Here is a 26048-nt window from a genome sequence, read left to right as displayed (position 1 = left end):
TCAGACGTAAATATAATTTCCTTCCATAGCAATTGTGTTTTATAAAAGAAGAGTTCTAGGCCTACAAACGTAAAGGTGATTCATAAACAATAGAGTTCTAATTCATTGAACGGGTAAAGGAAGTATTTAGAGGCTTAATGGAGATTGTACTGGGGAAATTACTTTGGAGTCGCTGGTGCTCATTTTCTTAGTGGGAGATATGTTCTTTTTTAGTGCATAATTAAAATAGTCTATAATCAAAATATAAAAGGCAGCAGATTTAAAGAACATATATCAAAGAGAATTGCTCTGAGTAATGAAAGATTTGTATTGTAAGTGTGTGCTAGAAGTTAAGTCTTAGAACTTAATAAATGATACATGTTATTTGGACTGAAGCTGCTTTTTAAATTCAGGGTGCTTTTAAACATTTCACAGATTGATACAGGATTTTTGTTTTGGTTTTGTGCATCTGATAGTCTTTCATATTTTCATGGAATAAAATGAAACAAAAGGAACTTTAAGAAAAATTAAAGTTCCCAAAGAATACTTGATTTGGGGTTCACGGAAAAATCTTTTAATTGCTGATGGTTTGGAGATTTCCAAATGACAAACTTCATTGGTCTAATTTACGGTGATTGTAATGCTTACATTCCTTAACATGGCAGAGTGACTTAAAAAGTCATACTTCATCATGCATTCATTGACTTGTTCATAAAATGTTTGTAATTTGCAATAGAGGAAAGACTGAAACTATTATCAGCCATTATATGTTATTTGTTGGCCATATGTTTGTTTGAAATGTCCGTGGCTCAACAGAACATGGCTCATAGACAAACTATGCTGTAAATTGGCACTAAAAACCCACCTAAACAGGTAGGCCTATGTTAAGAAGTTAACATGAGCCAAAATATTTTAATATGAACCATGTTACATACACTGTAGTATCTCAGCTCCCTTTAGAGTGAGATCTTCATTTGCATGGCATCTTTGTTTTTTTTCCAAACTAACTTTTAAAAATAGAATAGGTGTATGTGTGGTACAAATTCAGAAGGCAACCAAGGGTCTAGTAACTCTTTTCCTGTCCCTGATTCTCAACCATCCAGTTTCCCTTCACCTGCTGTCATTCGCTGTTACCAGTTTCTCATGTGTGGTTGCAGAGATATTAATGCATGTAGTTTCTTCTCTTTTTGTACAATTCAGACTATTGTTATGCATTTGTTTTTCATTTAGTAATATGTCTTGGAGGTTTTTCCATGTCAGAAGATAGTTACTTGATTCTTTTCAGTGGCTGCATAGTACTCCAGTGTGTAAATGTACCCTCATCTATTTAATCAGTTTTTTACTGATGGACCTTTGGCTTTTTCAAATCTATGACTCTTACAAGCTGTGCAGCAGTGACCATTCTTATAATTTATGTATAAGTGTGTCTACAGGACTAATTTCTAGATGTGTAGTTGTCTAGCTGAAAGGCATGGGCCTTTTTAATTTTGATGAATGTTGTCAAATTTTCTTCCAGAGTGATGATATCAGTTTATGTTCACCAGAGACATGAGTGCCTTTTCTCCCCTGTCTTCATCAACGGAATATTATCAGACTTTTTGATCTTTATCAAACTGATAGATTTAACTTAGTTTCCCACCCCCACCAACTTTCCTGAGATACACTTGACTTAAAACTTAGTATTAATTTGTACTTCTTTTATCATGTATGACTTTGAGAAGTTTTTATGTTTAAGAACCATTTGATTTTTTTTGTTATCTGTTATGTCCTTGGCTCATTTACAAAAATTGGGTGGTTGATCTTTTTCATATTAATTTGTAGGAATTATTCATGTTGAGGAAATATGTACTGCAGGTACAGCTTACTGTTTGTCTTTTAATTTTGTTTGTTGGTTTTTATTGCCATACAGAAAAAAAATTTAATGTAGTAATATTTACCTGTTTTTTAGTAGTGGTGTAAAGTTTTCTGCCTATAGAATTCATACATTTCTTGTTAAGTTTATTCCTAGATAATTTTTGGTGCCGTTTTAGATGGGATCTTTTCTTCTAATATATTTTCTAATTAGTTGTTGTTAGTATAAAAAGGCTTTTTTTTTTTGGCTTGACTTTACTTGGAAATCATCTTGACTTTAATGGGAATATTCTACTATTTCCCTTTTAAGAATAATATTACCTTTTGGACTGAGACTGTGTTCCTTTATTTAAAGAGGGGTCCAATTTGGGTTCTTACTAATTGTTGTTATGATGAACAGTGATGATTACCCATGTAGCCAGTTTTGGTATGTACATTTTGATGCTGTGGTTACATGTTCCTGTATTACCCTCCAAATATAAAGCAATTTTTGTACTCATTACTTGCTATAAAGAGAAAACAATTGATAACAACAAAAAGAGAGGCCATATATTCTTATTTCATTAAGAGTTTTAATACATAAGAAATACTGAATTTATCAAATATCTTTTCAGAATTTGTAGAAGTCATGATTTTTCTCTTGATTGGTTAATATGGTGAAATATATCATTATATTTCTTATATTGAGCATTCCTTAGAATAAATCCCATTTGTTCATGGTGTTTTGCTAGGTTTTGTTTATTAAGATTTTACTTAATGTGAGATCAATCTATAGTTTTATTATTATATGCTATCTTTGTGGGAATTTGGAGACAGTGTTATGGTAGTTTATAAAAATAATTTGGATATGTTCCACTTTTTCTGTGCTCTGGAACAGTTTAGTTAGTATTAGGGTTAACTCTGCTTTCAAGGTTTTATAGAATTTTTCTTTGAAATGACTGGGAACTGTTACTTTTCCGTGTCACTCTCGTTTGTATGTTTTTGTCTTCTGGGATCAGTTTTGATAATTTTTATGAAGGAACTATTTTACCTATGTTTCGAAATTTATTTGTATAAATACTTGTATCTGTTTAAAATTACTTTTTTGTATGTTTTGAAAAAAATTTTAAATGTTTATTTATTTTGAGAGTGAGCAGGGGTGGGGTAGGGACAGAGAGAGAGAGAGACAGAAGATCCAAAGCAGGCTCTGCGCTGATAGCAGTGAGGTTGGTGTGGGGCTTGAACTCGCAAACCATGAGATCATGACCTGAGCTGAAGTTGGATGCTTAACTGACTGAGCCACCCACGTGCCCCGAAGTATCTTATTTTCTGTTACATAATTTTTACAGCTTTTGGATTTATTAGTTTTGCCATTTTTCTTTCATGTTCATTTACATCTGATGTTCTCTTTATAGTCATTCTTGTTCTCCTGCCTTCATTAATTTTTATTTATTTGTTTATGAATTTAATTTATTTGTTTTTACTCTTTCATTTTCTTAAGCATGTAAAGATGTTTATTCTGATCATTGCTTTACACATATCCTGTATGTAGTGCATACATTATTAATTTCTATTCAGTTTCAGTTGTGATTTCTTCTTTTAATCAAGAATTTAAAAGGAGGATTTAAAAAAATTTCCAGGTAGTACTTTTTGCTACTTTTGTTTTTAATTTAATCAGAGGATGTCATCAGCACTGTTTCTACTTTTTTGGAATTTATTGAGATTTTCTTTGTGGGCCAATATATGTTCAATTTCTGTGAGCATTCAGTAAATATTTTATTTTATTTAAAAATTTTTTTTAATGTTTATTTATTTTTGAGAGAGAGACAGAATGCGAGTGGGTTGGGGCAGAGAGAGAGGGAGGCACAGAATCTGAAGCAGGGTCCAGGCTCTGAGCTGTCAGCACAGAGCCTGACACGGGGCTTGAACTCATGAGCCTTTGAGCTGTGAGATCATGACCTGAGCCGAAGTTGACCACTTAACCGACTGAGCCACCCAGGCACCCCTCTGCCTCATTGATTTTGTTGCTATGTTATTTGTAGTATAGCTATTCATAATTATTCAATCCTCATTGAAGATACACTTTATACATTAAAAAAAAATTTTTTTTTACGTTTGCCTGTGTCTTTATTTCCAGCATTTGAGGTTTGCTTTGTGATTCATGTAGTTTTCTCTTCTTCTTCTTCATTTTTTTTTTTTTTTTTTTTGATAGGGGATAGGGGCAGAGAGAGATTCTTAAGCAGTCTCCATGCCCAACCCAGAGCCCAATGAGGGCTTCTTTCCCACGACTGTGAGATCATGACCTGAACCGAAATCAAGAGTTGGACACTCATTCAAACCCTTTTTTCTTTTTAAGTTTTATTTATTTTTCTTTTTTAAGTTTTTACTTATTATGCAGTAGTCTCTGCACCCAATGTGGAGCTCGAATTCATGACCCTGGGATCAGGAGTTGCATGCTCCACCACCTGAGCCAGCTAGGTGCCCCAATGTTCTCTTCTTTTCAGTTGGATTATGGCTCTTTATGTTTATTGATTGGAAAGATGTTTGGTCTTGTTAACCATGACAGCCGATATAATTTTTTCTCCCTTCATTTAAATCATGATGGATTTGTGTTTTCTTTGCTTCATTTGAATTGTGTTTTCTTTGACCTAATTGTGAATGCTTTTATTATTATTTTTGTTTTTCTTGTGGACGCTATTATACCTATAATTTTACACAGCATACTTAATCCTCTATTTCTTTTTTTTTATTTATATATGAAATTTATTGTCCAGTTGGTTTCCATACAACACCCAGTGCTCATCCCAAAAGGTGCCCTCCTCAATACCCATCACCCACCCTCCCCTCCCTCCCACCCCCCATCAACCCTCAGTTTGTTCTCAGTTCTCAACAGTCTCTTATGCTTTGGCTCTCTCCCACTCTAACCTCTTTTTTTTTTTTTTCCTTCCCCTCCCCCATGGGTTCCTGTTAAGTTTCTCAGGATCCACTTAAGAGTGAAACCATATGGTATCTGTCTTTCTCTGTATGGCTTATTTCTCTTAGCATCACACTCTCCAGTTCCATCCACGTTCCTACAAAAGGCCATATTTCATTCTTTCTCATTGCCACATAGTATTCCATTGTGTATATAAACCACAATTTCTTTATCCATTCATCAGTTGATGGACATTTAGGCTCTTTCCATAATTTGGCTATTGTTGAGAGTGCTGCTATGAACATTGGGGTACAAGTGCCCCTATGCATCAGTACTCCTGTGTCCCTTGGATAAATTCCTAGCAGTGCTATTGCTGGGTCATAGGGTAGGTCTATTTTTAATTTTCTGAGGAACCTCCACACTGCTTTCCAGAGCGGCTGCACCAGTTTGCATTCCCACCAACAGTGCAAGAGGGTTCCCGTTTCTCCACATCCTCTCCAGCATCTATAGTCTCCTGATTTGTTCATTTTGGCCACTCTGACTGGCGTGAGGTGATACCTGAGTGTGGTTTTGATTTGTATTTCCCTGATAAGGAGCGACGCTGAACATCTTTTCATGTGCCTGTTGGCCATCTGGATGTCTTCTTTAGAGAAGTGTCTATTCATGTTTTCTGCCCATTTCTTCACTGGGTTATTTGCTTTTCGGGTGTGGAGTTTGGTGAGCTCTTTATAGATTTTGGATACTAGCCCTTTGTCCGATATGTCATTTGCAAATATCTTTTCCCATTCCGTTGGTTGCCTTTTAGTTTTGTTGGTTGTTTCCTTTGCTGTGCAGAAGCTTTTTATCTTCATAAGGTCCCAGTAATTCACTTTTGCTTTTAATTCCCTTGCCTTTGGGGATGTGTCGAGTAAGAGATTGCTACGGCTGAGGTCAGAGAGGTCTTTTCCTGCTTTCTCCTCTAAGGTTTTGATGGTTTCCTGTCTCACATTCAGGTCCTTGATCCATTTTGAGTTTATTTTTGTGAATGGTGTGAGAAAGTGGTCTAGTTTCAACCTTCTGCATGTTGCTGTCCGGTTCTCCCAGCACCATTTGTTAAAGAGACTGTCTTTTTTCCATTGGATGTTCTTTCCTGCTTTGTCAAAGATGAGTTGGCCATACGTTTGTGGGTCTAGTTCTGGGGTTTCTATTCTATTCCATTGGTCTATGTGTCTGTTTTTGTGCCAATACCATGCTGTCTTGATGATGACAGCTTTGTAGTAGAGGCTAAAGTCTGGGATTGTGATGCCTCCCGCTTTGGTCTTCTTCTTCAAAATTACTTTGGCTATTCGGGGCCTTTTGTGGTTCCATATGAATTTTAAGATTGCTTGTTCTAGTTTCGAGAAGAATGCTGGTGCAATTTTGATTGGGATTGCATTGAATGTGTAGATAGCTTTGGGTAGTATTGACATTTTGACAATATTTATTCTTCCAATCCATGAGCAGGGAATGTCTTTCCATTTCTTTAAATCTTCTTCAATTACCTTCATAAGCTTTCTATAGTTTTCAGCATACAGATCCTTTACATCTTTGGTTAGATTGATTCCTAGGTATTTTATGCTTCTTGGTGCAATTGTGAATGGGATCAGTTTCTTTATTTGTCTTTCTCTTGCTTCATTGTTAGTGTATAAGAATGCAACTGATTTCTGTACATTGATTTTGTATCCTGCAACTTTGCTGAATTCATGTATCAGTTCTAGCAGACTTTTGGTGGAGTCTGTCGGATTTTCCATGTATAATATCATGTCATCTGCAAAGAGCGAAAGCTTGACTTCATCTTTGCCAATTTGGATGCCTTTGATTTCCTTTTGTTGTCTGATTGCTGATGCTAGAACTTCCAGCACTATGTTAAACAACAGCGGTGAGAGTGGGCATCCCTGTCGTGTTCCTGATCTCAGGGAAAAAGCTCTCAGTTTTTCCCCGTTGTATCCTCTATTTCTTTAGATTACATTTATTTTATTTTATTATTTTATTTTTTAAGTTTATTTATTTTGAGAGAGAAAGAACCAGTGGAAGAAGGGCAGAGGGGGGATAGAAGATCTGAACTGGGTTCCACACTGACAGCAGGGAGCCCAATGCAGGGCTCAAAGTCATGAACTGTGAGATCATGACCTGAGCCAAAGTTGGACGCTCAGCTGATTGAGTCACCCAGGCAGCCCTTTAGATAGCATTTCTTTAGATAGTGATATTCCCACTGAGCAGTATCAAAATTGAATTTCTACTTTCTTCTACTTTCCCTTCACCATGCAGTTTTGTTTCATTTTATTTTTAGTTGAGTGCTTTAAATCTACTTTGGATCTTTCAACTTTCAGACTTTTTAAACTTTCATTTACCTTTTCCATTTCTTCCCCTTTTCTTCCATCTCTTCTAATAGTTAATAACATTGCATTGCATTTCATGACTACAGTCCCTACAGTTGTTGTAAATATATTCCTAGAGCTGAGTCAGTTTGTTGCTTACTGTCTGTACCTTTGGTACCGTTTTTCCATCCATCGGTAGTTACTTATATTTCATCCTTTAATAAAAATTTCCATAGAAAGGATGAAGAGGATGCATTACATTTGAACAACAGTTTAGTTGGGTATAAAATTCTTTGCACTTTGGTTTCCTTAAGTCTTTATAGGCATTGGTCCTCTGATTTCTGTGTTAAATGTTGGCACGTGGAAGTTTGAAGTTGGCCAGGTTATTTTTCTTTGTATAAATGAATTGATCCTTTTGACTAGATGCCAAAAGGATTTTTTAAGTCTTCAAATTCACTAACTTCACTGGGATGTGTAGAAATGGTTGAATTCTTACAATCAATAGATTTAAATCTTTTATTTCTGGGAAAATTTTTGAGTTATATCTCTAATTTCTTTCTGTGTTTGTTGTTGTCTTACTCAAAAAAGTTACCTTTATGTTAGATCTACTTTGTCTTCCGTACTTATTTTTAATTCTTATAAACTCTTATCAATTTCTAGTTCATTTTGTCCATCTTCTCAGACCTATCCTCTAAGCTTCTCATTGGATTGCTAGTGGTGTCTATTCTGCCTTGGGCTCCTGGCAGTTTTCTTTGGTGGAATGGTTTTAGAAAGCCTGTACTTATAGCTAGCTCAAGGCTTTTAGGTTCCAACTGGCATTCTGGTAACAAATAGCTAGGGCTGTAAAAAGAAATCTTAGAAAGAAGGGACAGATGCTTTTCACCATCTGCCAGTTTTGCTGTTTATTCCTGTTCCTTCTTTATTAATGCCAGATAATCAGAATTCCCTTTTGAGGTTTTGCTTTTTTCCTCTCCACTCATTTCACTTCCTTGCAGAAATCCTTTTTACTTTAATTTGAATGAGTATTGTTATGCATGTTTTTAATTTGTGGATTTAAAAATATTTGGGGGATTATTTGGTTCTGTTATATGGAAGAAGGATTATGAAATTGTCTCCTTGCTCCCAGAGCAGAAGCAAGCGTTCTCTCCCTAGGGAAGAATTAGTAGTAGATCCTGTGTAAATGGTTTATTGGGCTTTGTGATATTTAATTAAATGCAAATATTAGGTGACAGTTGAAATATGTAAAGCAGAGGAATACACAGATTTGGAGGATCTTTGGAAGTGCCCTTTATTTTCCACCCCTTTTACGCCGTATGTAGGTATGGTAGGTTTTTCTTTGGTCAGTGCACCTCTTAGGGTATGAGTATTCTCTTTAAGTCCTATCTGTTATAGGGTAGATTTTGCTACCATGCTGAGAGCATGCTGGTAATTAAAAATTTGAGGAGCGCTTCTGACTATGTTCAAATCATCCCCTTGATCCACTTGGTTCTTTGGAAATAGTAAGGGATGCTAAAGGTCACTTTGGACCTTTAGGGTAACATAGTTCAAAGAAATTGTGGCCACAGGGCTTAAGAGGTTGGGTAACTGACTTTGCCCACCTAATTTCTTATCATTAAGCTGTTTTCCTCAGTCATTGTGCATCAGGGTATTACTCCATAGTATATTCTCTATTTGTCTGGGATTTATGGCATGTGGGAAAAGGAAAATGCCATTCTTCTGGGAGACACCAACTGGAATCTTCGATTTACAAGACCATGATTCTCACTTATCGTTGCATTCTGTAGGGTTTATCATATGCAGTTTTGGCCAGAGCAGTGCATGGTAGCAGTGTGTGCCATTGCTGATCTCTTACTTGGGGCCAGGAGCTGTGCTAAGTGCTTGTATGTCACCCATCTCATTTTTATTAGGGTGACTACATACTGCTTTTTATTATGATCCCCAGTTTACTGACCAGAGAACCAAGGCTCACGTGACAGGTTGTAGAGTTGGAATTTAAATTCAGCACTTTCTGGTTCAAAATCCCCTGCCTTTAATGACTGTATTACTATCTCTCAGGGGGAGTGCTTAACTTTGGAAGCCTTTTAAAGCTAAACAAGAGTACAGCGTTATAGGCAAACAGACTAAAAATTCTCATTATACATCATTTAATGCAGGTTAATTCTGTATTTGAATAAGATTTTTTTCAGTTTATTTATTTATTTTGACAGAGAGTGTGAGCAGGGAAGGGGCAGAGAGAGAGAGAGGGAGAGAGAGGGAGGGAGAGAATCCAGAGCAGGCTCCGTGCTGTTAGCACGGAGCCCGACATGGGGCTCGATCTCATAGAACATGAGATTGTGACCTGAGCCGAAATCAAGAGTCCAGTGCTTAACCAACTGAGCCACGCAGGTGCCCTGTAAAACAGACTTTCACTTTTGACTTGTTCTTCCCCTCACATAACCTAGAGAATCAGATTATGAAATGAGAAGAGGTAGGGGAGTGAATATTGTTTTCCACTAATAATTCCATACATGGTTAAGTGGATTTTGCTTGAATGTTCTTCCTTTTCCTGACAGGTAAAACCTTCAGGCCTTTAATATCAAAATGGGAGTATTTATCCTGAATAAAATCATTCTGTGATAGGAATCATAATGAGTGACACAGAATGGATTAAAAAATGGCATCTTCTAGGGGCACTTGTACCCCAATGTTGATAGCAGCACTTTCAACAGTAGCCAAATTATGGAAAGAGCCTAAATGTCCATCAACTGATGAATGCATAAAGAAATTGTGGTTTATATACACAATGGAATACTATGTGGCAATGAGAAAGAATGAAATATGGCCTTTTGTAGCAACGTGGATGGAACAGGAGAGTGTTAACGCTAAGTGAAATAAGCCATACAGAGAAAGACAGATACCATATGTTTTCACTCTTATGTGGATCCTGAGAAACTTAACAGAAGACCATGGGGGAGGAGAAGGAAAAAGAAAAACGGTTAGAGAGGGAGGGAGCCAAAACATAAGAGACTCTTAAAAACTGAGAACAAACTGAGGGTTATTGGGGGGTGGGAAGGAAGGGAGGGTGGGTGATGGGAACTGAGGAGGGCACCTGTTGGGATGAGCACTGGGTGTTGTATGGAAACCAATTTGACAATAAATTTCATATTTTAAAAAAATGGCATCTTCTGTATTTATCACTAACTTGGAAATCCACTCTTCTGTCAGTTGGGTGATCTGAAAAACATGGCTCAGCTAATATCAGATTGGATTTTCTGGATATGGGTAATAAAATTGAATATTTGTTTATGTGGCTACAATGGGTACTGCCCTATGAATTCTATAAATTTGTAGTTAATGTGCCATTACCTTAGAGTCTTACCGAGTATTTCTGCTTTCTGGACACATGAGAGACAGACCCTCGTATTGTTAGCGATTGTCTTCATAAAAATTGGAAAACAAGCAAAAGGAAAAAAGTTTATCATCCTCTCAGAACAGGTTTGCCTTCCACTTAGCACAATTAGGTGTGCACTTTCCCTGTGGTATGAAGACAGAGTCCTGCAGGTCTGCACTTAGGCCTGTGGCCAAATCTGCCTCCCTGTGCCCCGAGGAGGTCCGCTTTCTGTTCCTCATGGCCGTGCTGGGCAACAGCGAGAAGACCCACAGCAGGCAAGACAGTCTTTCCTGTTTCACTGTAGATGTCAAAAAACAGTCTTTTATCCTTTCCTGTCTTCTCTGGGAAATGGGATGGGGAAGTTTTTTCATTTCTGCCAGTGCTTTTGCTTAAGACACACTTGGAAGTTATTTTTCCATAGTCTTGGGGTTGATGCCTTAGTTTGCAACCCAGTCACCAAACAAAAGGAGTGGTGATACTGGAAAAGTAACCCATAAGATTGGGATCCAGGTAGTGAGATCCAGGGCACTAGGTTGAAGGGAAATTATTCCCGTGCTATTTTGGAGGGTCTTGTCCTGAGGACAATTAAACAGTCCAGACAGGTCACTGGGTGAGACCAATTTCCTGGTTTGTTTATTTGAGCCTGATTGTTTTTCACTGTTGAGCAGCAGTTCACGGTCCTGCTACACCATTCCCCAGCTCTCTGGAAAGCAGCCCCTTTCATATTTGATTTCTCCAGGCTTCCCTAAGGATCCTAGCTTTGTCTTCATCTGGCTGGATTGCTCTGGTCTCTCTCTGTCTCAGGTCCAGGGTAGAGGGCAGTGCCACTAATCAGTTTCAGTTCCATCTCATGCAGGCATTTGGCTTTATGTCCCGAGTTGCCCTGCAAGCCGAGAAGATGAATCACCACCCGGAATGGTTCAATGTGTATAACAAGGTAACTAAATTGCCTTATTTGGGGATCACCTTAGCTATGGGGTTCAGGAAACTTCATTCTTCCTCGTCATCCTCTGCAGCCAAGTGTCATTGTGCTTTATGAAAGTGTTCTTTCTCATTCTTTTCCTGAGAACCCCTGTGTATTACTGCAAATTAGTAACAAATTTTCATATCTGCTCAAGAGAGCAATGACAAAGCTCTATTTTCATGCTTGTCTTCTATTGAAACTAATAGGAGTGAGCTAGGCCAAGTTGGGCTTCTGGATTACACTTGAAAATCAGCCAGGCAGATAAATTTGTGAAAGAAATGGTAGCAAATAAGAAAGATAGGGCCTCGTTTGTCTTATTGAAATAAATATGCTCAAGAACTGTGCTTTAAATAATAACTGTTTATTAAATTCTGTATTCTAAGTGGGAACTGGCTTTCTAAAGACAAAGAGCAGGTGAAAAAGATTTTATGTAGTTTTTTAGGGGGCACAGTAGGGACAGTCATGGTACCCCCCGAAAAATGTCCTTGTCTTTATGGCCATGACATTTGGAATATCTTACCATCTAGATTTCTATGCAGTTCTGTTTTCTCTTTAAAAGTCCTCTTTGGGGCGCCTGGGTGGCGCAGTCGGTTAGGCGTCCGACTTCAGCCAGGTCACGATCTCGCGGTCCGTGAGTTCGAGCCCCGCGTCAGGCTCTGGGCTGATTGGAGCCTGTTTCCGATTCTGTGTCTCCCTCTCTCTCTGCCCCTCCCTCGTTTATGCTCTGTCTCTCTCTTCTCTGTCCCAAAAATAAATTAAAAAACGTTGGAAAAAAAATTAAAAAAAAAAAAGTCCTCTTTGAAAAAAGAGAAAATTTCCTGATGTACTTGGGATTTATTAGAATAATTCAGAACATGCAGGTACCACGATAAACTTTTCTTTCCTAGTTTCTTCTCTTTGTCCATAATTTTGCTTTTGCTTTTTAATTTATTTTTCAAGAAGTGACAGTCTGTTCCTCTACCCCACCCCCACCCCACTTCCCTAATTTGGAAATGGGCTTTTCTGAACGTGGTTGCTAAGATATTACATTTGATAGCTTGGTTTTTCTCAGTGGCCTGAAAATAGTCATGTAATTAAAGTAATGGGAGTTAAAATGGAACCTTAGTCTCTCTCTCTCTCTCTCTCTCTTTTTTTTTTTTTTTTTTTTTTTTTGAGAGACAAGATTTGAGATGCTGGCAGCTGAATTGCCCTTCATATGAGAGGACCTTTTTATCCCTGGGCGGCTGCTGGGCCCAACCTGAAGCAGACTCTGTCCCTGGAGTTTACTGGGTTTTGGAAATGCTGTGATGATTTGTAATGTAGTATGTTGTAAATCATTTAACCTCCCTAATTCTCAAATGTGAATGTGAATAATAGATTGATTTCTGAACCACCAAAGATGAGTACCATGAATTGCAAGCTACAGGTTTTAAAAACTACCTTTGTGTCTCTTAGGTGCAGATAACCCTAACCTCGCATGACTATGGTGGACTGACCAAGAGAGATGTGAAACTGGCCAAGTTTATTGAAAAAGCAGCTGCTTCTGTGTGATTTCTTCCAAAATGCATGTCAAACCCTGTACACATCTTAGTTGTCATGTATGTTGAAGGCAGTTTACATGAACAAATTAAGTTGTAAATTTAAGCTCACCTTTTGCACAGTCTTGTACAATCAGTGCTTAATTACAAAATGATTTAAACTTGAGCCTGAGGTATTTTTCATTATTTCTAATTGTAAACATGAGGCAAACCAACCAAGGTAATTATATTCATAATAGTCAAAGAGAGAAATAGCATTCTTTCTCTGTTTTGTTTTGTTTTTATTTTTGAGAAAGAGAGAGAGAGAGCGCACGCATGAGCAAGTGGGGGAGGGAGAGAGGGAGACATGGAATTTGAAGCAGGCTCCAGGCTCCGTGCTGTCACTGCAAAGCCCCATATGGGGCTAGAACTCATGAACTGTGACATCATGACGTGACATGAAGTGGGATGCTTAACCTACTGAGCCACCCAGGCACCGGAGAAATAGCATTCTTGAAGACCAGAAATTGGGATGGGGGGTATTCACACATTTTATAACCCAGAAATCCAAGTGATTATGGTGACTTTGCCAATGCACTGTGTTGGAGGATAGTTGTACGGTAGAAAAACAGTGAACCCTGTAGGTAAAGGGTTTTAACTGCATACAATAATTCTTATGATGCCAAAGTTGATTTGGATTTTAGCTGCTATTATACCTATGTAATTAATTAGGTTACAGAAGTCACGAAAATTGGGTAAGCTTTCTTGTGTGTTATCATTTTCAGACAGGGAGTTGAAGAAGAGGACAAGTGTCTTATCCATGGCTTCTGGCAACATGGGGCAGTATAAGGACTCACTGTCACAGTGACCAACTTGCCAGGTCATTATTTGACTTATTGAGTGAAGGAGGAACCAAGGTCATTTTTAAAAATCATTTGCCATTTGTGACTCCTGAACTGAGGGTCTGTAGCCACTGAGTTAGAAGTTACTGAGCTTTTATCTAATGATAAGCTCTATTTGTTTTGTGTGTTACTGACAGGAGTAAAATGGAATATAAAGTAATCTATTATTTAAAAATTGCAATAATAGTGTTCTGTGAAGGAACTCAGGAATGTACCTATTAATCAGATTAGAATGTAGATTAAAATAATTTATATATAGGGGTGCCTAATCATCCAACTGTTGGTTTTTGGCTCAGCTCATGATCTCGGTTTGTGAGTTTGAGCCCTGCACTGGGGATTCTCTCCCCACCCCCCAAAATAAATAAATAAGCTTAAAAATTATATATATATAATACATATATATATAATTTATTATACATATATAATTTAATATATAATTGTATATTATATATAATTTTTATATATAAAAAAGAACATATATATCTATATATATGCCTATAAATATTTGTCATTTGAATATATATATATATATCTGTCCAAGGAACATGTGTTCATCCCTTGAAGCATTATGGTAGTAGGATTTAACAGTGATAATCTTTGTAATCCACCTCATTTCAAAGACCAGAAAAATCAGTATGCTATGATAAGCAAACCTTCCCCTCCTCACCCAACCCTGGCCCCAGTCAGAGAAACCACATGAGAACAGGACAAGGAGGCTGAGCTCTGGAAAGCCAGTTTTTGGCTAGGTCTCTTGGCCTGGGTGAGACAGGTATTGTCAGTTCGCCCTGTGGATATGGAGTGTGCGGGGAAGGAAGAGAGATAAGGGCCACCCAGGTTCTGTGGCTGCTGAGAGATTCTGCTTCTTAGAATTTTTTTTAGAGGAAAAGGCAAAGCTGTTGGGTTTTTTAGATTTTATTTTTTAAGTTATCTTTACACCCAACATTGGGCTCAAACTCACAACCTCAGATTAAGAGTCACGTGCTCTACCGACTGAGTCAGCAGGGTGCCCTAAAGCTATGTTTTTTGTAAAGTCTTTCCTATGTTGTAGATTGAGGAACTTTTATACATTTTATTACCAAAGATTTTTAGCTCAGTGCTTCAGTTTTTTCACATGAATTTTTAAACATGAAAATATTTAAGCATATTTAAAAATAAAGTGAATCGTACATTGAACCCTTATGTACTCAGATTTAACAATTACCAAGAATTTACATCAGTTACTTCATATAATTCTCCATTTCTCTCCTCTTTGCTAAAAAGCTTTAAAATAGCTTAAAAACTAGGGATGCCTAGGTGGCTCAGTCAGTTGAACATCCGACTTCAGTTCAGGTCATGATCTCTTGGTTCATGAGTTTGAGCCCCGCGTCAGGCCCTGTGCTGACAGCTTGGACCCTGGAGCCTGCTTCGGATTCTGTCTTCCTCTCTCTCTGCCCTTTCTCTGTTCACGCTCTGTCTCTCTCTCTCTCAAAAATAAATAAACATTAAAAAAAATTAAGAAAAAATGCTTAGAAACTTAGTCTCAGCATGTCATTTTACCCTTACATCCTTCATAAATATCTCTAGAAAATATGGTCATTTTCTTGTATAAACCATAATGCTACTATTATACCGAACAATATAAACCACAATTTCTTGATATCACCCAGTACCCAGGCAAAATCAAATTTCCTGGAAGGTCAGGAATGCCTCTGGACAGTAATTTTGTTCTAATTAGGATCCGTGTGAGTCCACCCATCACATCTGCTCTCTTTATTCTTTCAATCTAGAGCCAGCAAGCTCCCCTTCTTTCCCTGTTTGCCCCATGTCATTGACTTATTGTGTAAGTGGGGTCAGGTGTCCTGTAGAGGATCCCACCTTCTGAATTTGTTCCTTTTGGTGTCATTTAACTTGTTTCACTGTACCCTGAATGGAAACTTTCCCCCTTATTTTGAATGCAAGCCTGAGGGGCTCAACTTGTTGGCTGTTAACATACACCACATATTAACACAGTGGAGGGAGCAGGATATGGCTTGTAATTGCAGTGGTGAAGACCCGAGAATGCATCTACTAATTAGCAGCTACATGAGGGTTTGACATAAGGTCCTTGTTAAGGGTTGTTGTGTCTGCTGGAACTCACAAACTTTACTGTAGAGAATTAGAGATCTCATATGAGAAGGCTGTAGAAATACTCATTGTGGTAAATTCCAACAGAATGAATCTCCAGACATTCTTCAAGTAACTGACCTATCAGCCTAAAAAGACACTGTCCGAGTTGGAGGCCCCCAAATTCCCTTTTGTTCCAAACCTTTGTGTGATGGCAGTGGTTTCTCTGATATGGTAAACTTTGGTTTCCCTCCATTTTCTTTCTAAGTGATCTCTGGAGCCCAGAGGAGTTAGAGACATGAACTACGACCCCTTGTATGACTTCCATAGATAACAAACCAGGTGCCAGCATGTTTGACAGTTCCTTTCATAAACTGAAGTTAATGAAAGTCGTGAAAATAATGGTTACTTTCTGGTGTTGGTAGGAGTTAGGAGATCTTTGGCTCAACAGAATAAGCATGGTTCTTCATGTTTTTGCTCTAGACAGAAAGCAGCAGCAGGTATATTGTATTTGGACACAAACCTGACTCCCATTAGAGTGTTGAAGGATTGCAGGACTCATAGAGGTACGGGGCAAGTCTATCTGCTTTCTCATCCAATGTTCAAAAATAAGCTGGTTGAACTCTGTAACTTACGGTTTTGTGAATTTCCTACAAAACAGCAAGGGCTGTAAAAGGGTTTGGCTAGAATATGTGAACTTTTTGTTTCAGTGCCAGTTACTTGGGACGATTAAAGGAATGACTCTTGGCCAGAAGACTTGAGTCCCCAAGCTGCCATGCTCAGCTTGTGTGTCCCCAAGTGGGGCCAAGTGTGGATTGCTTCCAAAAGGGTAGAAGAGGTGGCCCTTTGGCTTCTTGTTCCAGGGTTCCCGTCCTGTCCACCTGTCCATGAGAAAATATGGATGATTTCAGTGGACCTTGGATGAGCTTGTCGCCTCTGATTCTCTTCACCAGCTGGAGTTCCATTCCCGGACTAGATGTCTTCATCAGTGACTTCAGAAACCACATTCAGATGGGCTTAGCTGTGCTGATATGGTATACTAAGAACAACTGGACTTTTCTCTGCTGCTTCCAGCTGGCCAACTTTCTTCACCCCTGCAAGCATTGTGAAAGATTTCTTTACATTCTTAATCTCCTCTCTATTTCTCCCCCAAAGTGTGCTTTTTAAAGAGGGAAGGCATGGAGGTATGTATACCTTTGGGGTTCCCGGGTATGGACTTGCACCATGCTCAGCTACTTGAGTGAGCATGAGGATCCCTGATGCCATCCATCTGTGTACTCATACAGCACACACCTGCAAAGGGCCTTCTGTGTGCCCCAGGGGGAGTGGGCGCATTGATGTATTGGGGGAAGGTGGAAACAGATTCAGGTGGAGAACTGTTTCAGACTGTCTCCCAGCAGCTGCTCCAGGAGACCACTGTGGGAATGTCAGCCACAAGCCCAGAAGAATTTAGGGGGCATATGACCAAAGAAGGCCGTAGGGGGTATAGGAAGAGCTGATCCCTGAGGGAGAGAATGTAGAGAAAGAAGCTGAAGTATGAATCTTGGGGACATTAATCAGAGTGGTTCTTCATGCTTCACTGTTGATGATTTTAAATGGAGAAACTGAATAAATCAGATGTTATTTCCCAGTTCAGTGTATTGGTTGCCTCTAAGAGTATTTTCCTAACAGGAACAGTCATATACACTTGTTTTAGAATGCCTGTGACAACAAAGGCATTGCGGTAGTTACTTCCTTTTCTTAGTGATCAAGAACTTACATGTGCACAAATTTGATCAATTTAGCCACTAAGGATTTAGTGCAGCACAGGGCTCCTCAGATCACTCTGTCTAGATTTGCCTTGGAAACCAAAGGGGTTAGGTAGGAGTATGAAAGCATGGTGAATATATTAATCCCAAGAATTGAACCGAGCAAAAACCCTATTGCTCATGTACATAAAGTATCTCTACCCCACAGGCTTATCCCCTAAACTCTGTTTAGGAGGATCGTATGCACACAATTACATCCCCCCAATTAGCTAGTGCTGGGCATGGCTAACCTTCTCTGTTTCTACATTTTCTTGTGTTCTAGCCCCAAACCCATCAAAATCTTTTCTGTCATTCCTGGTGTCTCCAGTCCAGTCTTGTGCCCTAGAGTTATGCTATTGGCTTCTAGAACTCAGAGAACTTTGTTTTTCCCTCTTATATGACCCTTATCTCTTTCTAACACATTAAGGGACTTTGTCTATCCGATGGGGATACTTCTGAAGAAGGAAGGGCTTTTGTCTGCTTTAGCTCTAGCATCTGTCTCTCACCTTTAGCCTGGAGCTTTATAGTTCCTGTGTACTCATAACCCTTTGGCTGACCTGAGGTGCTTAGTCTCCCAGGGAAGACAAGCTGTCTGCATAGGTCAGATGGGGAGGATTTTACTCCAGGGAACTGCAGACTACCACTATACTGGAATGCCCAAGAGTGACCTCATAAAGCAAGGGTTCCTTTTGTGGGCCCTGCTCTGTGGCCTCTCGGGATCTAGATGCCAAGGAGATCTCTAAGCATAGATTTTCTGTTGGATGATTAAAGCAAAGAATAAAAATGGAAAATTTTTTTGGGAAAATGCCTCAACAGTTTCATTACCAGAAGGACACAAGAGTCATTTCAAGCTCGCTGTTGGATAATGCCTCAAAGCCATTCTATTCGAGATTCGGGAGCTTTCAGTAAATATCCTTTATTTCTCTTGCTTGTTAAGAAATGCGCAAATGGCAGCTTGGGGGCAGGGTATCAATGTTCTCTTAGCCTCTTCCCGTACACGCTCCTCTGCTGCCCAAAACAAGGTGCATGCCCTTGAGAATCTGCCTTCTGTGGCTGGTAAGGTTGGTGGAGGCTTAGCCAAACCCTTTGCTTCTTTGGCCTTAATATTATGATTGGCTATTTAAATCCACATTCAGTTGTGCTCTTATTTGACCCGTACACTGAATTTGACTCTCTGTTGCCCTTTTTTACTTTTTACCTTTTTGTCATTTTTACTTTGCTTTTATTAGCTACTGTGTTAGAAAATTTGAAGATTTTTTGGGGGGATAATAGACCTGATCTCACATCAGACAGTGAAATCATACATCTTGTTTTTATAGATTATAATAGTATATATATTCTGTATTTATTTACTGTTACGAGAGTGTATTCATTTGATACATATAATGGGAAAAAGTGATACATACTCTTTGAGAAAAATTGCAAAGCACAGATAAATATAAATAACCAAGAAAAAGAATTACCTGTAAGCTCACTTTCCATAGGCAGATACTAGTGACATTTTGGCATGTTTCCTACTCAGTTTTTTCTACCTGTTTTTGTACATTTGAGATAATTCTGAGTATACAGAGTTGTGTATCTTGTTTTTGTCTTTTGCTATACAGTGGATCATCATTTTTTCAAATCATCAAAAATGCACAGATATATTTTAGTATCTATATAATATTCCATGAGATGGATATGCCATAGTGTACTTAACTAGTCTTTTTTGCTAGACTTTTTAAATTATTTTCAAGTTCTCACTACTATAAATAATGCTGGGATGCACGTGTTTGGCCATAGTCACCTCATTCCAGATTGTATTCTCTTAGGGTAGGTAGGTTCCTTATATCAGAGGATACACTCAGTGCTAAGGCTTTTCAGAGGAGCTGGTCAATTTACATTCCTCCTGGCATTTTATGAGAATGCCTCATCACACTACACTATTGTGAGCATTAAATGCTGTTACGTTTAAGTCTTTGCTAACTTTATAAGCGAAAATGGTGGTTTCACCTAATTTGCATTCCCTTGGTTAGTAATGCTACTGAATGTTCATTACCATTTATATTTATTTCATAAATTGATTGTGTGTTTGCCTGTTTTTTCCTAGAGTGTCCAGTTTTTGTTTTTTTTTTTTTATCATTAATTTGTGAGTACTTGTCTGGGTGATTATTGGATTACCAGTTTTTCCTACTAGACTGAGAGGATTGAGGTTTGCTCACCTTATATGCACAGTGTCTGCTATATTGCCTGGCATGTAGTACTCATTCGATAAGAATTTGTTGAATGAGTAAATGAAGATGATGCTTTGTTTTGCTTGAGAAGTAGTGGTAACTCCCCCCTCCCCCCCCCCCCCCCCCCACCGAGGTCTAAAGTGAAGGTACTAAATAACTGAGTGGGGACAGAACAATTTAGGGATCATTATACATATTTCAGTGGTTATTCAGTTAGTGTTGTGTTGCAATTTTTAAATAATATTTATCTAAGTAATCTTGACACCCAACATGGGGCTCGAACTCATGACCCTGATCAAGAGTCAATGCTCTTCCAACTGAGCCAGCCAGGAGTCTCACGTTGTGTTGCAATGTGAAAGTGTATTTACATTAAAAAAATATATTTTTTTTACATTTTATTTATTTTTGAGAGAGAGAGCGCACAAGTAGGGGAGAGGCAGAGAGAGAGGGAGACACAGAATCTGAAGCAGGCTCCAGGTTCTGAGCTGTCAGCACAGAGCCCGACATGGGGCTCAAACTCACAAACCATGAGATCATGACCTGAGCTGAAGTCGGACGCTTAACTGACTGAGCCACCCAGGTGCCCCAGTATATTTAAATTTACATTCACAGAGAGGATAGAGCAGACCCTCATCCCTACAAAAATGTGTAATGTTTGGGATCTAGTTCTGTTGTAAGATAATCGTACCTTTGCTTCAACTTTTTGACAGAAGGAAAGATGCTCAATGTCAGGAATTTGTGAAGAGAGTCATAATGAGTCATCTCTTTAAGATAATTATGATTAGTATCGTCTCCGTGAATGCCTTTTTTGTGGTCTTGTGGACTGATTATAATACAAGATACAACTTATTCACACTTTGTGAGGTAAGCAGACAAAAATGGATCCATTTTCTTCTGTTTCATCTGTTTTATTTTTGAAAATGTTATGTTTAAGGCATTTTGTTCAAGAAAATTTTCCATAGAAAAATTCTAAGGGCTTTAAAAATCTACGGTAAAATCGGGGAAGAAGGTGGCAACAGTAGCAGTGGTGACAGTGTTTTTTAATCTCCCTGAGTTTCCTCTTGAAAGCAGAGCAATTTGAGAGCAGAGCTAAAAACCGATGGGAAGCATTGAAACCCAAACTAGTTAAAAAGATATCTTTACTAAGAGCCATAACTGCACAGTGTTAGCCTCTGAAGGAGACAAAGCAGAGGGCATTCAATAAATATCCGCTGAGAGGTATGATGGGCTGATGTGAGAATAGCCCTTGATGGTGGGAAGGGCGTTGCTCATTCCAGTACTGGCTTAGTGCAAGAAGTTCTTGATAGTTTCCAGAGTGCCTAGAACAGTCTGGATATTGTAAACTTTGAAGACTGACCATCCAGGGCTCCCTTAAGGGCCGGCACTCTCCCACCCCCTGCCCACCTAGGAGAAATATTGGGAGTGGAATAAAAATTGAGCAGGGTAGGGGCCCAGAGATGAAGGAGGAAAAGGTCCAGATAAAGTTGGAGGAGGGAAACAGAACAAAGAAATCTTAAATGAGGCCACATCTTTAAAAATTTTTTTTAAGTTTATTTTTTATTTATTTTAAGAAAAAGTGTGAGTGGGGGAGGAGCAGAGAGAGAGGGAAATGGAGAATCCCAAGCAGGCTGTGCACTGTCAGCACAGAGTCCAATGTGGGGCTTGAACCCATGCAATTGTGAGATCATGACCTGAAGCTACCCCACCTTGAAACACAGCACAAAAGAGGGAGCTACATGTAGTTAGAACCACACCTTCTAAAAGTACAGGAAGGGGCAGCTGGGTTGGCTCAGTTGGTTAAACATCTGACTTCAGATCAGGTCATGATCTTGTGGTTGGTGGGTTTGAGGCCCACATCAGGCTCTCTGCTGTCAGTGCAGAATCTGCTTTAGATCCTCTGTCTCCCTTTTTTTGCCCCTCCTCTGCCTCGCACATGTGCTTTCTCTCTCTCTCTCTCTCTCAAAAATAAACATTAAAAAAAAAAGTTCAGGAAAGAGTATAAAAGAGTATACTAGAAAGAGATTGAGGTAAAATCCCACAGAGAATTATTATGAAAGGAAAAAAGAGAATAAAGTGGAGAATAATACCCCTGTAGATAATGGAAGCCTACCACAAAGACATGTCCACAAAACAGAACTGTAGCATGTTATTTCAAAACTAGGTAAATGTTTAAGAAAATGATATGAGATAGGAAAGAACAGAGGCCAAGTGACAAAACTCAGGAAAGAATTAGAAATAGGGGCATCTGGGTGGCTCCGTCAGTTAAGTGTCCGACTTCAGCTCAGATATGATCTCATGGTTCGTGGGTTCTAGCCCTGCATCAGGCTCTGTGCTGAAAGCTCAGAGCCTGGAGCCTGCTTCGGATTCTCTGCCCCTCCCCTGTTCACACTCTGTCTGTCTGTCTCTCAAAAGTAAACATTAAAAAAAAAATTTAAAAAAAGAATTAGATATAAAAGTCATTTCAAAAATGAAGATGTGGGGTGCCTGGGTGGCTCAGTTGGTTAAGTGTCAGACTTTTTTTTTTTAATATTTTTTTTAATGTTTATTCTTGAGAGAAAAAGAGGAAGCACAAGTCAGGGAGGGGCAGCGAGAGAGGGAGACACAGAATCTGAAGCAGGCTCCAGGCTCTGCGCTGTCAGCACAAAGCCCAATGCGGGGCTCGAACCCATGAAATGCAAGCGTCAGCCTCTTGATTTTGGCTCAGGTCATGATCTCACAGGTTTAAGACAAGCCCTGCATCGGGCTCCATACTGAGCATGGAGTCTGCTTGGGATTCTGTCTTCTCTCTCTCTCTCTCTCTCTCTCTCTCTCTCTCTCTCTTTCCCTCTTTCCCTCCCTCTCTTTCCCTCCCTCCCCTGCTCTCTTGCTTGCTTGTGTGTTTTCTCTCTTTCAAAGGAAAAAAAGTTGAAGATGCAACTAAGAGCAATTAGGCACAATAGGTAATAGCTTAAGTGAAATATTAGATTAATGGAAGAGATTTTTAAAAATCTATAAGAAATGAAGAGATAAAAAGGATTCAAGAGAAAATGATGAATACTGAAGATGTGGGAAGAAAAGATCCAACATAAATATAATAGGAGTCCCTGAATTTGAAACAAAAACAAAGGGACAGACCAAACACAAACCTGTAATTAAGAAAAGTTACCTGAAATAAAATAATTAAAATTATATATTGAAAGAGCACACTTTGAGAATATGGATTGAGAACAATAAACCCCAGGACTTTCTAGTAAAATTATTGGACTCTAAAGGAAAGAGGTAGAGGACATTGTGAGCATCCCAATTGGATAAGGAAAAGAAAATGTTTGACAGACTTTTTTCTGGTAATTCTTTCTGCTAAAGGAAATGGAGTAATATATTTAAGATACTCGAGGGAAGAAAATGTGAACCAAGAATTCTAGATGCTGTATAACTGACTTCCAAGTATCATGCACATGGAGAAACTGTCACTGATCATTAAAACACTTGGATGATACTGTTCCCTTGAGCTCTTCCTTTGGAATCTGGTGAAGAATAAGTTTCAGCCAACCAGAATGACTAGAGATGCATCAACATTAGGATGCGGATGAGCATTAAACATAATTGTTTGTAGAAATAACCATAATTGTGGGTTAACGAGAGATTCCAGCATATAATGAATCTGTCCTCTGGCAGGGAAGATACACTATGACTAAATGGGGGGACTGGGGAGAGTTAATGCAAAAAAATTTAAAACCATTGTTAAAAGTCAGCTTAGTGGAGATACTAGTAGTCGTGTCATTTTGAGACTGTTGTGTGTGTAATACAGGATAAAGCAGATGGGTAATTATTGGACAGTTTAGTTGTGTTGTCCTCTGTGTCTTTTTTTTTTTTAATGTTTTTTTTTTGAGAGAAAGCATGAGTGGGGGTGGGGCAGAGAGAGAGAGACAGACAGACAGACAGATAGACAGACAGAGGATCTGAAGCAGGTTCTGTGCTGACAGCAGAGAACCTGAAACAGGGCTCAAACTCACGAACCATGAGATCATGATGTGAGCCCAAGTCAGACGCTTAACTGACTGAGCCATCCAGGCGCCCCTCCTTTGTGTTCTTGAGAACCAGTAATAATCATGGAAGAAAGGAGAAACATATAGATGAAACTAAGTAAAAACCATGTAGTTTCACATTTAAATTTGAAACATCAGTATAAATTACTAATGTATTTCGTCCTTACTCATGATAGATCTAGAACATTGACCGCTAAACTGTTATGCATCCTTACTGCCCACAATTTGATTTTGAAAGACCATTTCTTACTAAAACAAACAAACAAGCAAAACAGACAGATTAGAGATTCTTAGAGAAATGATTGACTGCAGGTCTAGGGCAAGAAATAGTTGGGTCAGGAGTATCTTCTCATGCACATAGCAAGGAAGCTATCAAAGATTACTGGGGTCATGTCAAAAGGACTCATGAAACAACTTGAAGAAGAGGCTCCTACTGGACAAAGATGGGACACTTTGAGCTTCAATAAGGATAATAATTAAAATGGATTGAAACTCATCAATCTATAAGTTTGCAATGATACCAAAACACTAATGTCACTTTGGAGGGTAATAAGGAACTAATCCTTTATCTCAAAAACTGTTAAATTAAGAGAAAGAATCATACATTACTAACCTTATATAAATCATACTACTGAATAATATTACATAGTAAGGGGAAACTCTCTTTACAGAAAAATCCCAGGGGCACCTGGGTGGCTCAGTCGGTTAAGCGTCCGACTTCAGCTCAGGTTGTGATCTCATGTTCGTGGGTTTGAGCCCCACATCAGGCTCTGTGCTGACAGCTCAGAGCCTGGAGCCTGCTTCGGATTTTGTGTCTCCCTCTCTCTTTGCCCCTCCCCTGCTTGTGTTTTGTCTCTCTCTCTCTCTCAAAAATAAATAAACATTAAAATATTAAAATAAAAAATGTTTACAATAAAAAAGAAGTATCCCAGTTAATATATGAAAAAAGAAATGATAGAATTAGGATATCGCTATTTTCATCCCCCAGTGAAGTAATGGATCTAGGCCATGAGCATCAGTGGCTGCTACCGTCATAAAAGGAGAGACAGCCAGACATTATATGCCTGCTGTGAAAGAACAGAACATACAATCTTGCCAAAGAGATGAAACCTGAATCTGATCTAGCCTTTGGATCCAGCTGCCTGTTTCCGGGAAATAGAGGACAGAGGAGAATGCTGAGCTACACCATGAGTGTGCAGTCAGCAAAATCCAGACTGGCAAATTCTACCAGTCAGACTGCCTGGGTTCATCAACAAATAAAGTGTAAGGAAAGAGAAAAAGGAATGGAAGACTTAAAAGACCTATCAAATTAAAAAAAAAATTACAATTAAACTTGAAGAATTAGTTCCAGGGATGTATACATGGGTTCCTATCTATAGAGAAATGAAGAAAGTGATTACTATGAAAATCAGGATTGCGGTGATGTAAACAAAGGACATGGTGAAATCCAGGAAAAGAGAGACTTTGGAAAATGAAGGCATTGACAAGTTCCTGTGTATATGGAAGGGTTTAGAGAGCCATAAAATGCCCAGGGCAGGACACATACTTAGAAAAGACTTGAGAAGATCCCAAGCTTTCACCTCTGGCTGATCTCTATGATCAGCACAAGTAGGAAATGAAGGCTAAGGTAGAGTTGAAAAATGGCTTGGCTAAGCATTGATGGGGTCTTCCAACACAAAGTTAGTCTACAAAGACTAGGAGAGTTTCTTTTTCTTTTCCCTCCCCCCTCTCTTTTCTTTCTTCTCTTTCCTTCCTTTCCTCTCTTTCTTTCTTTTCTCCCTCCCTCTCTCTCTCTTTCCTTCCTTCCTTTTTAAAACAAATTTAATGTTTATTTTTGAGAGAGAGAGAGAGGGAGAGAGAGAGAACAAATGAATATGAAAGGGGGAGGAGGAGAGAGCGAGGGAGACACAGAATCTGAAGCAGGCTCCAGGCTCCAAGCTGTCAGCACAGAGCCCAACATGGGTCTCAAACCCACGAACCATGGGATGATGACCTGAGCTAAAGTTGGACACTTAACTGACTGAACCACCAGTCACCTCGTTCCTTCCTTTCTTCCTTCTTTCCTTCCTCTCTCTCTCTTTCTCTCTCTCTTTCCTTCTCTCTCTGCCTTTCTCTTTCTTCCTTCCCTCCCCCTTCCCTCCTTCCTCTTC

General features: G+C 38.9%; 2 protein-coding genes and 1 long non-coding RNA gene across 8 annotated transcripts in view; 2 read left to right on the top strand and 1 right to left on the bottom strand.

The window, feature by feature from the left end:
- PCBD2 (pterin-4 alpha-carbinolamine dehydratase 2) overlaps positions 1–15425 on the top strand; it is a 56622-nt gene extending 41197 nt beyond the window's left edge. The window contains exons 3-5 of one of the 3 annotated variants that reach the window (XM_025924601.2): positions 11271–11366; positions 12828–12970; positions 13675–15425. In XM_025924601.2, coding sequence (XP_025780386.1) covers positions 11271–11366; positions 12828–12923 — 192 coding nt within the window. In that variant the 3' untranslated portion in view covers positions 12924–12970; positions 13675–15425. Of the gene's footprint in view, positions 1–11270; positions 11367–12827; positions 13077–13674 lie in introns of those variants that run through there. The other 2 variants (XM_025924602.2, XM_086703736.1) reach the window with 2 other exon arrangements.
- Positions 12858–26048, top strand: part of CATSPER3 (cation channel sperm associated 3) — a 36780-nt gene continuing 23589 nt past the window's right edge. For 2 of the 4 annotated variants that reach the window (XM_025924906.2, XM_086703698.1), the window contains exons 1-2: positions 16902–18565; positions 20584–20737. In XM_025924906.2, the coding sequence (XP_025780691.1) occupies positions 18444–18565; positions 20584–20737 (276 nt within the window). In that variant the 5' untranslated portion in view covers positions 16902–18443. Of the gene's footprint in view, positions 12971–13674; positions 13770–16901; positions 18566–20583; positions 20738–26048 lie in introns of those variants that run through there. The other 2 variants (XM_086703706.1, XM_086703710.1) reach the window with 2 other exon arrangements.
- Positions 16441–18297, bottom strand: LOC147584463 (uncharacterized). The gene is made up of 2 exons (XR_015250096.1): positions 18167–18297; positions 16441–16967 (listed from the first exon to the last, which is right to left on the bottom strand). It is a non-coding gene; the product is annotated as an uncharacterized LOC147584463 (long non-coding RNA).

The sequence above is a fragment of the Puma concolor genome, chromosome A1 (assembly GCF_028749965.1).
Source record: "Puma concolor isolate L17-30 chromosome A1, mPumCon1.1.hap2, whole genome shotgun sequence".
Classification (NCBI taxonomy): domain Eukaryota; kingdom Metazoa; phylum Chordata; class Mammalia; order Carnivora; family Felidae; genus Puma; species Puma concolor.
This window is presented reverse-complemented; position numbering and strand designations above follow the sequence as displayed.